General features: G+C 42.7%; 1 protein-coding gene and 1 long non-coding RNA gene across 2 annotated transcripts in view; one reads left to right on the plus strand and one right to left on the minus strand.

The window, feature by feature from the left end:
• LOC123368938 overlaps positions 1 to 13,056 on the plus strand; it is a 102,160-nt gene that overhangs the window by 83,386 nt on the left and 5,718 nt on the right. The window contains exons 4-5 of the long non-coding RNA XR_006578936.1: positions 9,607 to 9,814; positions 11,176 to 11,418. This is a non-coding gene — a long non-coding RNA (uncharacterized LOC123368938). The remainder of the gene's footprint in view (positions 1 to 9,606; positions 9,815 to 11,175; positions 11,419 to 13,056) is intronic.
• SWAP70 (switching B cell complex subunit SWAP70) overlaps positions 1 to 13,056 on the minus strand; it is a 54,334-nt gene that overhangs the window by 4,741 nt on the left and 36,537 nt on the right. Inside the window, exons 7-10 of the mRNA XM_045014195.1 lie at positions 12,650 to 12,831; positions 5,607 to 5,714; positions 3,384 to 3,550; positions 2,200 to 2,398 (exon numbers count right to left, since the gene is read on the minus strand). Coding sequence (XP_044870130.1) covers positions 2,200 to 2,398; positions 3,384 to 3,550; positions 5,607 to 5,714; positions 12,650 to 12,831 — 656 coding nt within the window. The remainder of the gene's footprint in view (positions 1 to 2,199; positions 2,399 to 3,383; positions 3,551 to 5,606; positions 5,715 to 12,649; positions 12,832 to 13,056) is intronic.

Raw genomic sequence — 13,056 nt, forward strand, 5'->3', positions numbered from 1 at the left:
GTCCTTTCCTATCCATCCAAGCCATCACCTCATGTCCTGATTACTACAGCATCCTTCTTTCTAGCCTGGACTAATGCAATCTTGCCCCACTCATATCCATTCAGAACGTTGCAGCAAAGATAATTTCCTATCTTGTTATCCTACCCACATCACCCTTCCCTGTGTGTGCCTCCAGTGGCTCCCTGTTATCCATCACATCAAACATAAGCTGCTTGTGTTCACTTTCCAGGCCCTTCACACCCTATCCCCAATTAGCTACTGAGCTGTCAGCACCGCCTCTGGTCAGCCCATGATGCCAGCCAGCCTCCACTGCCTACATGCTGAATCTTCAAACAAGCATCTTTGTACTTTCACCCACACTACTCCTCATGCGGGGGCGGAGCTCCACATAAACACCTGCAAAGCCATCTTGTTATCCAGCTTTGCATGATGCCTACAAAGAAACTTTACAATGTGCTAAGACCACTGCTTAGCATGCTGACCCCGTATACCTCGTTATTTCCATGTACTCCTCCATATGTCTGTGTCTCCATTTGTAATCCTTACATCTTATCCTTAGAGGGTAAGGTTCTCAGGGGGATGGACCATCTTTTTGTTGTTTGTACAGTGTGCACAGCACAGTGAGGTCCTGGTCCATGACTAAAGCTCATAGGTATTACAGTGAAGTACATAATAACAAAATGCTTTAGTCTAGCCTATAATGCTGTCAGTTGCAGGAACAGAGTTTAGAAAGGTAGGGCTGAAGTGACACTTGCAGGGTGAACAATTTCCACATAGCAAGAGGTTTCTGTTTGTGGGTTAAGACCATTACTGGATGGCCATGCCACTGAGAGTCCATCTGCACTAATCAGTAACTTCATAAAGCAACACTCTGTGAGGAGAGTGTTCGTCTTGGGCACATGCAAGGCAGCTCAAGCATCCTGGACCATTTGTCAGGGCATTAGGGGAACATGAACAAATTGAGAGCACCAGAATGAACGGGTGAAATGGAAGCCTAAAAACCAGACCTTCCTTCCGCTAATCTCAGCTGGCCTTTTCAATCAATGCCAGACAATTCCCAGAGGCCCCATTTGTTAGACTATATAATCAGAAATCTGAATATTTAAAAGAAACCTTGTTAAATATTTAAAATATTTGCACTAACTTTAAAAAGGATAACAAGTATATCAAAGTTTAGAGTTGTTTGTTAGATTTAAATCTGGTTTGGGGAGGCTGCTATTTGGAGTAGGAATGTGGTCTTGTTTATGGATGTACATACATGTGCATGTGTAATCAAAGATGGCTCAAGTGTTATCAGAAAATCAAGCAACTCCCATGCAATGCCACACTTAGCACCAATTATACAAGTCTAAGAGAGCCTTGGGAATTATCTGTTCAAGATATTGCACTTCTTAATTTCACTTTCCCCTCATGAGCGGGCGCACCCATTGTTTCACTCAACTGCAATCCCCCAGAACAATTAGATGTTCTGTAACATTCCCAGACACAACAGGGTATGACTGAGGTGCAATCACAATAAGGGGATCAGAACCACTGCATCTTTGCCTTTAAACCATGCAAGCCAGGACATTCAATGTTAATGTGTTCCCTGCAGCACCATCAAGAAAGCAAGTTGGCCTGAGAATCAAGCCACTATGTGTCACTCAACTATGCACAGAAAGGCCAGTACTAGGCGTCAGAGGACAATCCAGTCCCCATAATCATTACTTGTCATCCTCGGACTGCTGACAGGCTTTCGATTAGTGCTAGCTGTGCTGGTGGTTTGTGCGATATCGACACTTATCATGGGGAACTGGACTGAAGCTCTCACATGAGAGGCAGGATGGTCCTTGTTAGCCTGGGACTCAGAAGACATGGGTTCAGTTCCTTGCTCTGTATGACACTGGGCCTCCGTTCCCCATCCATACAATGGGAATAAAAGCAGTTCCCTTCTTCACAGGGCTGCTGAGAAGATAAATACATCAAAGATTGTGAAGTCTAAGTTGTGAAGTCACAGGGGCCATAACATGTGCCACAGAAGCCACTGAAAAAGCTGGAGATAACTTCTTGTCTTGGGCTGGATTCAAATGCATACACATGAATTAAAAAGGCACAATATCCTCATTACCAACCTCTAAATTTGTTTTAATTTGGCTCTCACTGAACACCTGGCATAGGTATTAGGCAGATTAGGAACATAGCTGGCATAAAGTAAGTTACCTCATACTGTTCAAGTGCCTGCTTCCTTTCTAGTTCAAGCTGTTCCAACTGTTCCATAGCAACTTGAAGAGCACGTTCCTTTATGATCCTCTGGGTCTCTAACTCTTGCTTCTCTGCTTCTGTCATCAGAATGGTCTGCTGCTGCTGCAAGTGCCATTTTTCCAGTTCAGCTCTCTTTGCTGACTCTTCCTCCAGTAACCTAGAGAGGAGATTGTGATGACTGCTGCGCTGTATTTGAAAACTAAGTCTAATCCATTATCTAGCACATATGTGCTAACAAGCAAGGAGATCAAGCAAATTACTTTCTGATGATTAACTTGGAAAGTATGGGAAAGGGAGGAGTTTTAAATAACACTGGAACCCATACCAGTCACTCAAGAGCACAAACAACGCAATCACAAAAAGTGCAGGTCAGGGAGTTATTTCAGCCTGTAGTGTAACTGCCCAACACTGAGAAACCACATGAAAAATGGGCACATAAAGTTGTCACTAGCAGGGAGGATTGAAATCCATAGTAGAAAATGAAAGTGCAGCTCATTATCAGTATGAAATTAATTTGGGATAAAATACAAGCGGATATGAATAATTATTGCTTTGTGAAAACATGTAATAGCAAAATAGTACACATGTAGGCCTCCATTTTCAGAAGTGACTTGACATTGTTGGTGCCAAATTTGACACACACTAAAAGGTGCCTGATTTTCTGAAAGTGCAGAGCACCACACCTGAAAATCAGGCCTCTTTACGGTGTCATGCTGGGAACCCAAAAACAGACAGCCAAAAGCATTAGTTAGTCACTTTTGAATGTTTAGGCCTTAGAGACAAGTGTCAGATACTCAAACATCCAAATCTATTCTCAACCCCCAATGTGTCTACTACATTCAGCTTTGATAGCTTATTAAAGACAAATACATAGTAGTGATTAATAATCGTAGTGATAAGTTCCTCAACCTTATAGTATCTGAGAGAATCCAGTGAATAGCAGGACCTCAGTCCCTCACTTCACCCCTAAATCTCCTCTCCAATATCCTAGAATCAGAGAAATGCAGGACTGGAAGGGACCTCAGGAGGTCATCAAGTCCAATCCCCTGCACTGAGGCAGGACAAAGTAAACCTAGACCATGCCTGTCAGGGATGGTTTTATCAATTTACTTCCACTGCTACCATAAGATTAAAAATCACACCTGGCTTGAAGTTTCCTTACGGTCTCTTCATCTTGACGTGCCTGTTTCTCATCCTCCAAGGCTTCCTGTAGCTGTTTATACATTTCTTCGAGTTCACATACTCTCTGCAAATACTGTTTAAGTTCAGACGATTTCTGAGCAACCTGCTCTTCCATTTGCTGTCTTACCTGACAACATAAAGTGAAGACACACTTTAGCTCAGCATCCCCATGACAGTAGTGGGCTTTTCTTAGCCTAGGATGGAGCCCTCAAGGATATCCAATTTTCAGAGAGAGAACCTTTCCACTATACTTGTGAAGTTTCCCACCTCAGGCAGGATTCTCACATGCAGCTTACTTCCCCTGCTCATCTGCTTGTACTCTTCCCAGGATGCTTAACTTCTCCACCCTCTGTGCTGTCCACACAGCAGGACATCGTAGTTAAACTTAGGCCTGGTCTACACACAGAATTGTAGCTTTATAACTAACTGTGTGGTTTTATATTGACTTAATTAAATTGGTACAACTTTGTGGGGATGCTCTTAAAGTGGTTTAAACCTGGCTCAGGTCAGGCAAGTTATAGGCACAAGCTAAATGGCTGGAACCAGTATTATACAGACAAAAGAGTCCACATACAAGTTTAAACTGGTTCAACAGCAGTGTATAGACAACCCCTTAGTAAATTTCACACTGTGAAGTCCAGTATGGTAGGCAATAAATAGTGGTGGAGTGGCAGTTGTGGATATGGGGGCAGATGTGGGGCTGGAAAAGCAGAGAAATCAAAGGAGCAGAGAGAAAGCTACAACAAAGGGTGTTGGCTGTGGAAAGAGAAAGCAAAGAAAGCAGAAGAACTATGGAAATCAAGGAGAGAGACAAAGAAGACAACTGCCTGCCACTCCTCCAGCCTGCCAGATGAATGGGAATGCTCCACACCCCCTCTCCTTCAGATCTCTCAGTCCCTCTTTTAAACACATGGCCAGAGCAGGGAACCAAGCAGAATTGACAGAACTGCTGTACAGCTGTTCCTCTGCTGGGCTCCCCTTTCTAACCATGTGTCAAGGCAGAGCTGGAAGCAATGGTCATTGGACTGACTGGGAAGAAGAAAGTGCCAGTTGTAGAAGGCTGTCTCACACCTTTGGCAAGGTGAAAGGCTGAGGGAAGAGAGCAATGAAGGTAAAGCAGGAGACAAACATCTAAGTTTCCCTCCAGTCACTGTTTGAAACTAAGCTATTATGTCTTACTCTTGGCACCAAGTCATGACCCTGAATCTCATTGTTGAAGACCAGGTAGGACATGCTTCAATGCTCATTATGATCATTCCTTAACCAGCTAGGAGGGCTTGCTTTTGAGTACCATACAGGCATTTCCTCTCCTGCAGCTATTAAGCATTCTGCTTCCACAACTATCTCAAGCCTCTGTTGCTCCAGCAAACAAGATCATTTTCCAAAACGGAGCCCACCCCCTCCCACATGCACAGCCATCCCAACTGGATTAGCAGAGTAACTTTATGTCCCAAGATTTTATGCAATGAAGTATCTGAGTGACAATCAATACTTGGCCTTTATTTTCAGTAGATAACTTTAGTAACATACCATTTTATTCAAGACAAAGCTCAGATGAAAAATTATGATAAAATTCATCCTGGGATCTGATTTACAAACTGCGTGTCAGCATTACAAGGCTGCGATGTAAGACATGTTGCTTCTAAAGTTTAATAGGTAGATATGTGCTATATAATAATAAGGGCTTTAGGGACAGCAGATGTATTTTAAGGAAAGCAGGGTTCTGTAATAACTTTGCCACTGACTCATTTTTGTGATCTTTACAAAGGAACCTCGGTCAGCCATGGGTTCCTCATCTTTAAGATTTTGAGATCTACAGCTAAAACTACAACATAAGTGGTAAGCACTACTATCTTTATAATCTATGCACACACAAAGCTCTTAAAATTCAAATTTTAATAAAATTATTAGGAATTAAGAATAGAATTGACAATTTAAAGCACAAAGAAACACATTTTGTACTCAAATACTACAATTCATGTTGTCGCAGAATTGTACAAACATCAATCTGTATATGATTACTCAAAATGAATGCACCACAAATAAGGATACAGTACATCTACTCTGGTATGCCACCATTCAAAACCTGTTTGGAATCTTTTCAGCAAAAGCCTATGATTGTCATGGTGGAAACACAGCTCACTGAGGAAATTCAAAATGTTTTTGGCTATCCAAGCACTCACCATTTTCTCTCTCGCTAGCTCCACACTGAATCGGTCTTGCAGTTCCATTTGAGTCTGAAGACGTTTCTTCTCTTCTACTGCGGCTCGAGCAGCTGCTTCTTCCAGTTGCTGTGCAAAGAAAGACACCATGTAAAACAGTGTGAGAGACAGTTACACCTCTACCCCGATATAACGCTGTCCTCAGGAGCCAAAAAATCTTACCGAATTATAGGTGAAACCGCATAATATCGAACTTGCTTTGATCTGCCGGAGTGCGCAACCCTGCCCCCCCCGGAGCGCTGCTTTACCGCGTTATATCCGAATTCGTGTTATATCGGGTCGCATTACACCTCTACCCCGATATATCTCACACCTGCATGGATTACATGCTAACCAAAGGCTGACCAGAAGTGGTTTAATGACCTTCAGTTAGGGTGACCAGATAGCAAGTGTGAAAAATCGGGACAGAGGGTGGGGGGGTAATAGGTCCCTATATAAGACAAAGCCCCAAATATCGGGATTGTCCCTATAAAATTGTGACATCTGGTCACCCTACCTTCAGTCAGTCTGTGTACCTGTTACCATCCATGAAACCTTCTCCCATCCAGTCTCATGTACTAGATGGAAACAACGTTCTCAGCTCCCATTCATACAAATGGGACATCTCACTGAAAAAGGTGTGGGTCGCACTACAGTTGGTCGGGAATATTTTCAAATTAATTATTTTTGAAAATGCCAATTCATCAGCACCAAAACTGTTGGCACGAAAAGGTGAGTTTTCAGAATTGTCCAAATGTCTTGTTTCAAAACAAAAAAGTTGTTTTTTACTTCAAAATGGCTTTTTGTTTTTAAATTTAATTTATAGTTTAAAAAAATTGAGATAAAAACTGAAATGAATTATTTCTATTAACCCAATCAAAAAATGTTGCCAATTTTTGATTCACAAAAATTTATAATTTTTTTTTGTCCTAAAATGAATTCTTGAAAATTCTCACTGGGTGGGAAACCCATTTTCTCCCCAGCTCTGGGCAAAACTATGCAGATTCCTGCAATAGCAAGTGCATGTGTGGGGACTGAACAACAGCTAGCAGTGAGTGAGTGGACAACAGGAGTACAACACAATTCTTGTGATTTTACAGATATTAACAGGGATGTCTGTTTTATAATCAGTTTTCCAATAATTAAAAACTGACTGAGAAGCAGAGTCTCATCTTTGGGCCCATATGCATTCCACAAAATACCACCTTGATCTAAAATTCTATATAACTAAATGAATTTGCCCTGCAGTTTGACCTGTGGGAGGGATGAAAGGGACCAAAAGTCAGTGACAACAGAGCAAATGAAAAGGAAAAATCCAAAATCTAGATTTCAGAGTTGAGTGAATGATGATGTCAGGAGGCTGGGAGGACAGTTCCTCCTGGCTGCTGCTAATACCAATGCATAGAGGAAGAGGACAGGAGGTCACAGGCTTTGTGCAGGGCAGGAAGCAGTGGATGGTTTGAGGGAGGAGCTCTAAGGGCCTGAGGATTTCCACACAGCACCTGACAAAGCCAAAGTTGTCTCAGAGGATAAGAAGGAAATGATTTTTTCTACGAGATTATTAAACATAATGGAGTATAACAGCAAAAAAATGAAAATGATTGATGCAATTTGACTGTGTCCCATTAACATCCACATGATTGCCCACCAGGTTATATCATACAGGGTTTATAAGAATGGAGCCAATAACCATCACTTGAAATTATAAAGGAAAAGATAATAGTGAGACATGGTCAGAGCAAAGGACTGAGAGACAAAAGACATTAGAATCGAGTGCCAAGTCTGACCCTAGCACCCTCTATGGCCTTTGCAAGTCTCTTCACCTCTGTTCCACAAATGTGGAGGATAGTCGCTTCGCAAGGTCTGTGCGTGCATTGGTGTTTGTAAAATGCTCCGATAGTGCTATACAGGCAAGAGTTAGGAATTTTGCACCATTTCTTTTAAAAGCAACAATAATTCCTTCAAATGAGCTAATTCACACGTTACCCCTGTTTGGAAACCCATCTGTATCTTGAGACACTAGCATCTTGTCAAAGTAAGACTATTTTAATGACGTTTTAGGCTGGGATATTCAAATGTGCCGAAGGGAGTTAGGGCCTGTAGTGGGGTGATCACCCCGCTCTGGCCCTGGAAGTGTGGCTGGCTTAATCAGGGCCCAACTGGCCCTTATAAGAGGGCTGTGGGCCAGAAGCTAGAGAGTTGAGAGGGATGGGTCTGGCTGCTGGGGAGATGAACAGAGAACCTAGAGTGGAGCAGGGCTGGGGAAAGGCCAGAGGAGCTGGGGAGCTCCGGCCTGGAAAACCTCCAGGCTGCAGGCCTTGTTAAAAGCCAAGAAGGTACTGGGGTTGCAGAGGGGCAGCCCAAGGGTAGGCAGAGGCAGCAGGTCCAAACCCTCCTTGCCAATGATGAGTGGCCATTATACTGCAGTCCACCCCAGTGAGTGGGGGCTAGACAGTGACTGGAAGTAGCCAAAGACTGAGGCGAGGTGGGGATAGGGGGTTGGGGGCTCCCTGGGGAAGGGAGACCCAGCGAGACTGCGGGGTACTGCAGGGGCGGAACCCCGAGGTAAGGGCAGCAGGGTCTGGGAGGGACACTGGGGCCAGCGGCAAAGCGAGACACTGGCCTGCAGAGGGTGCTCCTGAGTGGAAAGAGCTAATTCCCTGAACGACCATCAGGAGGCGCCGCAGTGGTGAGTCGTCGCCCCGTTACAGGGCCCCCATCACCTTTAAGTGGGAGATGGGACACCTACCTCTTCTACTGCCTTTTGAAAATCCCAAATTTGAACTGCTACTCTATTTCCTCTCTCTCTCCCACAGCTTCACTAACCGAACACCTGCTCTGTTAAACACCTCCTCATTTTAAATCGCTTTCATTTCTTTACAAGCCAGCAATAAACACAAGTAACTGACAAAAACGATCTGGCTGACCAGCACTGAAGCAACAAGGGGGAAAAAAGAATAACTTCAGTATTAAATAGCACGAGAGAAGTCTGGTGTTAGGTTTAGTCCTCAAATGTAGGTGTTTTACAACAGTGTCTTTGGAAAGTGTTCTGAGGGAACGGGAGCAACATCTTAAAAACATCCAAATCCAATATGCTAATTTAAGGGCACTTTACCTGTTCACTTCCCCCCCATTTTTTAAGCTAAATGAAAATAAAGCAGCACCAGTATGAATGCAGGGGCCAAATACAAATCAGATTGATAAAAACTGGAATCTAAGGTCATAATTTTTCAAGTGTCCACATCAGCTAAGCCCTGCATCCATGTGGATCGCTGTAGACATCTGGGGGCTCTGGATGGACAAGATCCACCCACGCCGAGTCACTTGAACTATTGGATCCTGTTCCCGCTGCTATAGATTGAGGATAGATACTTTTACAGCTTTCTGTCCCTCATGTCCAAGAATATATGCATAAATACCCAGGTCTGGGGAAGTTATAGAAGGGCGTTAGATATCAGAAAAGTTACTGAGGCAAACAAAGTATGGTGGGTGCTCTCTGTGAAACTTATGCCATGTGACCCAGACCACATGCTGGCTTTCTGCATCACTTAAGTCCCACTTATGACCTCAAAACACAGACTTAACAGGTTCTAGGCCTTGTGCTTGGCTTCACTATGGGGGTAAATTTCATCCTTTAATTAGATTAAGGGGAATCTCAACATTCCATAAGAAAATGTTATTTTAGACAAATGTCAACAACTCACCCACACTTCTAAAGATTTCCTGGCGCCCAGGCCATTCCCTGAGTGTACTTGAGCTCTCCCTGAACTCACGCTGGCTCTCAGCCTGATGCAAACTGAGCTCCAAGCTTTCCAGCACAATTCAGTTTCCTGGAATGTTTACGTAGCTTTTTCCATTAAACGTATTTTCCTAACTGATCAAAAGCTGCTAATTCTTCTACCCCAAATACACAACACTTTCATGTGGTGGAAATGCAGGAGTTCATGTTTTAGCCTAAATTGTTCTCTTTTCACCCTCTAAGATTAAGGAATCATCCAGACCTACTTGAAAGGAGCTTCTTGCCTCAACACTCTTGCCAGTTGCCATCTCTGCTACAAGAGTCACAGAAATCTGTTACAATTCAGTAAACATACAGCTTCTGTGAGAACAATCCCATGTTTCTGCCTCTTGCACACCTGCTCCTCAAATTATAGCAAACAGAAGTCAACGCCCAGGATTTTTGCTGCCTGGTAAGTTACACAAATGATATGAGTAGGTAGTACTAGATATGAGCTAAGGCAGGCATTGCGTTTTGGCACATTACCATGTTTAAAATTATGGGGTAGGAATCAAATCAGAACAAGACGTTCTATTATCAGATTCAGAGCAAGGTAAGGAAACTAAAACCCCATATCCCAGTATTACCAAACCGATGTGTTCAAAAAATCAAGAATCAGGCTCACAAGAATTACAAGATTTTAAAAGTAATACGTTTGGGTTCTTTACATTTGCCTTCTAGTCTCTATGCCTATAGCATGCACTCAGACCACATTTTTAGGCTTCTCTCCACAACCATGAGAGATGCAAATTCACTTTTTAAATGAAAGCTGCGATTCTAAAATATTCACATGATTCCAGGAGCTGGGACTTTATTATAAGTCTCATATTTGGAGTTTTTTAAAATCACAAGCATTGACGACAATTATATTCTACTAACACAGACAAGCTTAACTTAAACACATTACTTAATGGGACTACTCACATGCTTAACTATGTATTTGCAGGATCAGGGCCTCAGATTGCATACATGTAATAGATTCAAAGTCTGGGTGACTCTCTGCAGTCCACGTCTAGTCACTCTAGTTTACTTTATAATTGGATCTAATCTTGCTCTAAGAGCTTAATAGGTAACAAATCAGATATTTTCTATTTATGAAGGTGCATGAGCAATGAGGCAAGTGTGCTCTAACGGGAAACACAAACCCAACTGAAATTTAGGACAAGGTTACAAGCAGACCAGTTCTGCTTTTCATGTTACTTGGCTAAAGAATGTCATTTTAATAGCTTGCAACCACAGTGGGGCAAGGACCAAGTCTCCTTCCACAAGTTGTATGGCATGGAACATACTAACAGTACACAAATTACTAACAAATAAATATATATAGTTGGAGATGGTATGAGCAAGGAAAGGGGAGGAGTTAATAGGAGCATGAAGTGGAAAACGGAGGAACAACGTAGCGGGAGGGAGGGAGGAAAGGACAGAACAGAAGATGGAGAGCCAAATGAATTTTGAATGGCTTAACTACTCATGAGTTGCCTATCCACAAGTGAGTTCATTTGATACATACAGGTCTTCCCAAAAGAGTGCCAATAAAACTATTATACAACACCCCACATTCCCCTACGTGCTACACATCTTCTAGAAAACTACTTTAGACATATTTTTTTATATTGGTACTATTTTTATATTGGCCTGTGAAAGCCAGCTCTCAGAGGGAGAGAAGGTTATGGCTAACATGTTTTTGAAACCTCTGAAAATGACCTAAAGTGAAGTTTACGTACATGGTATCATCATGAATTTAACGTCTTCTGTTGTCTCTGAATTGACCAGGACTACAGAAAAGTACGGTGTCCCATTAAGGAGATGGGACGCTCCCCTTTCTATCGGCATAAGACCCTTTCAGCACTGATGGATCATGAGAGAATCAATCACTAGTCCTGAAATGGCCAATGTATTTTTGGGACACGAAATTCCTTCTTTTCTGAGGAAATGAAGAAGATATTTCTCTGGCCTATTTTATTTTTTCAAACGGAAAAGGCAGTTGTCTCCATTTTACAGCATGGGGGTCAGGAGGTAAGGAAGTGATGCCGGCTGCTGACAGGAAGCACTCTAGGTAGCAGCTGAGACATGGTATGGCAAGTGGTGGGGTTGAAATCCAAGAATAACCCATGATATTTAAGGGAAAGTTCACTAGGTTTGTAAGTTTTGTCCAAGAACATTTAAATTACAATACATTTTCTACAATGAAAATAGCTAGAGCTTTTGATACATAAATCTTAAATTAGGTAGAATGGATCTTTTAACTTTCACCAAGCCTCACAGGGGAGCAATCACACAGATGTAGGCAACTCTAAACACTGCAATGATCAGCAAGTTAATAGCAAATACACAATGCTCCTCAGTGCTGTTCATAAAACCTTCTGCCAAGCTTCCTTAATCCAAGTTTTAAACACCTTTAGAGCTTTAGAGATAAATTGATTTCTAAAGCTTTCTCCCAACAGTCACACTCGAGCTGTCTGAATCTGTTGCTCTGCAAAGTCGATGCAAATTTTATGAGAAAATGTGTTTGAGCAAAGTACATGTGGTCAATACCTTTGTGAATCTGCCCAAAACTGCTCCCATCAGATTACAAACACACACAAGGATTCTGCAGCATATTTCAATGTGTCTCTGGAAACTGAACTTTACACATATTGCTGGAAGTGTGCTAGGGCAGGATTTTTTCCTCTCTCTCAGTCCCTGTGACCTATGTAACTTTAGTAATCCATTAAAACTAAGAAAACCCTAATGGAAACTCTGTTAAACATCAGCCTGCTCCTTTAATTAATTAATTAATTAAAGGGGCTAGATCCCCAGGCCATGGTGCAGTCCCTCTGAGATGCATCCATGGCATAAAGTGCTGTAAAGCTACCCTATGTGGACAGCTGGTGATTTCCCTTGCTCTATGCCTCTCTCTCCCTCTGGCATAGGGGGCACATCCAGAGCACTTTCTGTTCCTCCAGCAGAACGGCCTCTGGAGAGCTGCTGCAGACAACACTAACTTAACTGTGGGCTAGCTCATTTGCCAGTAACTCCTGGTTGGAACAGCTGCATGCCTGCCTCTTTTTCCATCCCTTCTGCTCACCCAGGATCCTGCGCTAAGCGTAGCTCAGCATGACTCAGTGTGTCCTGACCCTGCACACAAAGCACACACGTGTAAAACGGACCAAGAAACTCAATCTCAACCAAACTGAAACTTCTCTAGGCAAAATACTGGTCTGATCAGTGCAATGTAAAAGCTTGAAGACTAACAACCTGCCCCCACCTTTCTCACTGTCTCTAATTCCTCCTGCTTGTTCTCATTGGCTATTTGGAGTTCTTTCATCTGCCGCTCCAATTCCTCTTGCTCAGCTTGCAGTTTCTGGCGTAATTCTTTCCGTTTCTGGCGCGCTTCTTTGTGAGGTGGAGGGCTGCCAACCCTCAGCAGGCTTACGGTGGTCTGAATGGCTGTAAAGAAGTCCACGTGATGGAAAGAAAAAGCAACAATAAAAGAGAACTTCAGTTAGGAGAAATGCTAGACTCTCTGGATAGCCTGGGTGGGTGAGAAACAGCTATTCTGTTATCGCACACAACTGTCTCTCTTCATCCCCACTCTCTCTTATTAAGTTAACTAATAAGATGAAAAAAGTAAGTGTGCTGGATTTCTACACACTGCAATACCATCTGTATCCC

The sequence above is a fragment of the Mauremys mutica genome, chromosome 4, assembly GCF_020497125.1.
Source record: "Mauremys mutica isolate MM-2020 ecotype Southern chromosome 4, ASM2049712v1, whole genome shotgun sequence".
In the NCBI taxonomy this organism is placed as follows: Eukaryota; Metazoa; Chordata; order Testudines; family Geoemydidae; genus Mauremys; species Mauremys mutica.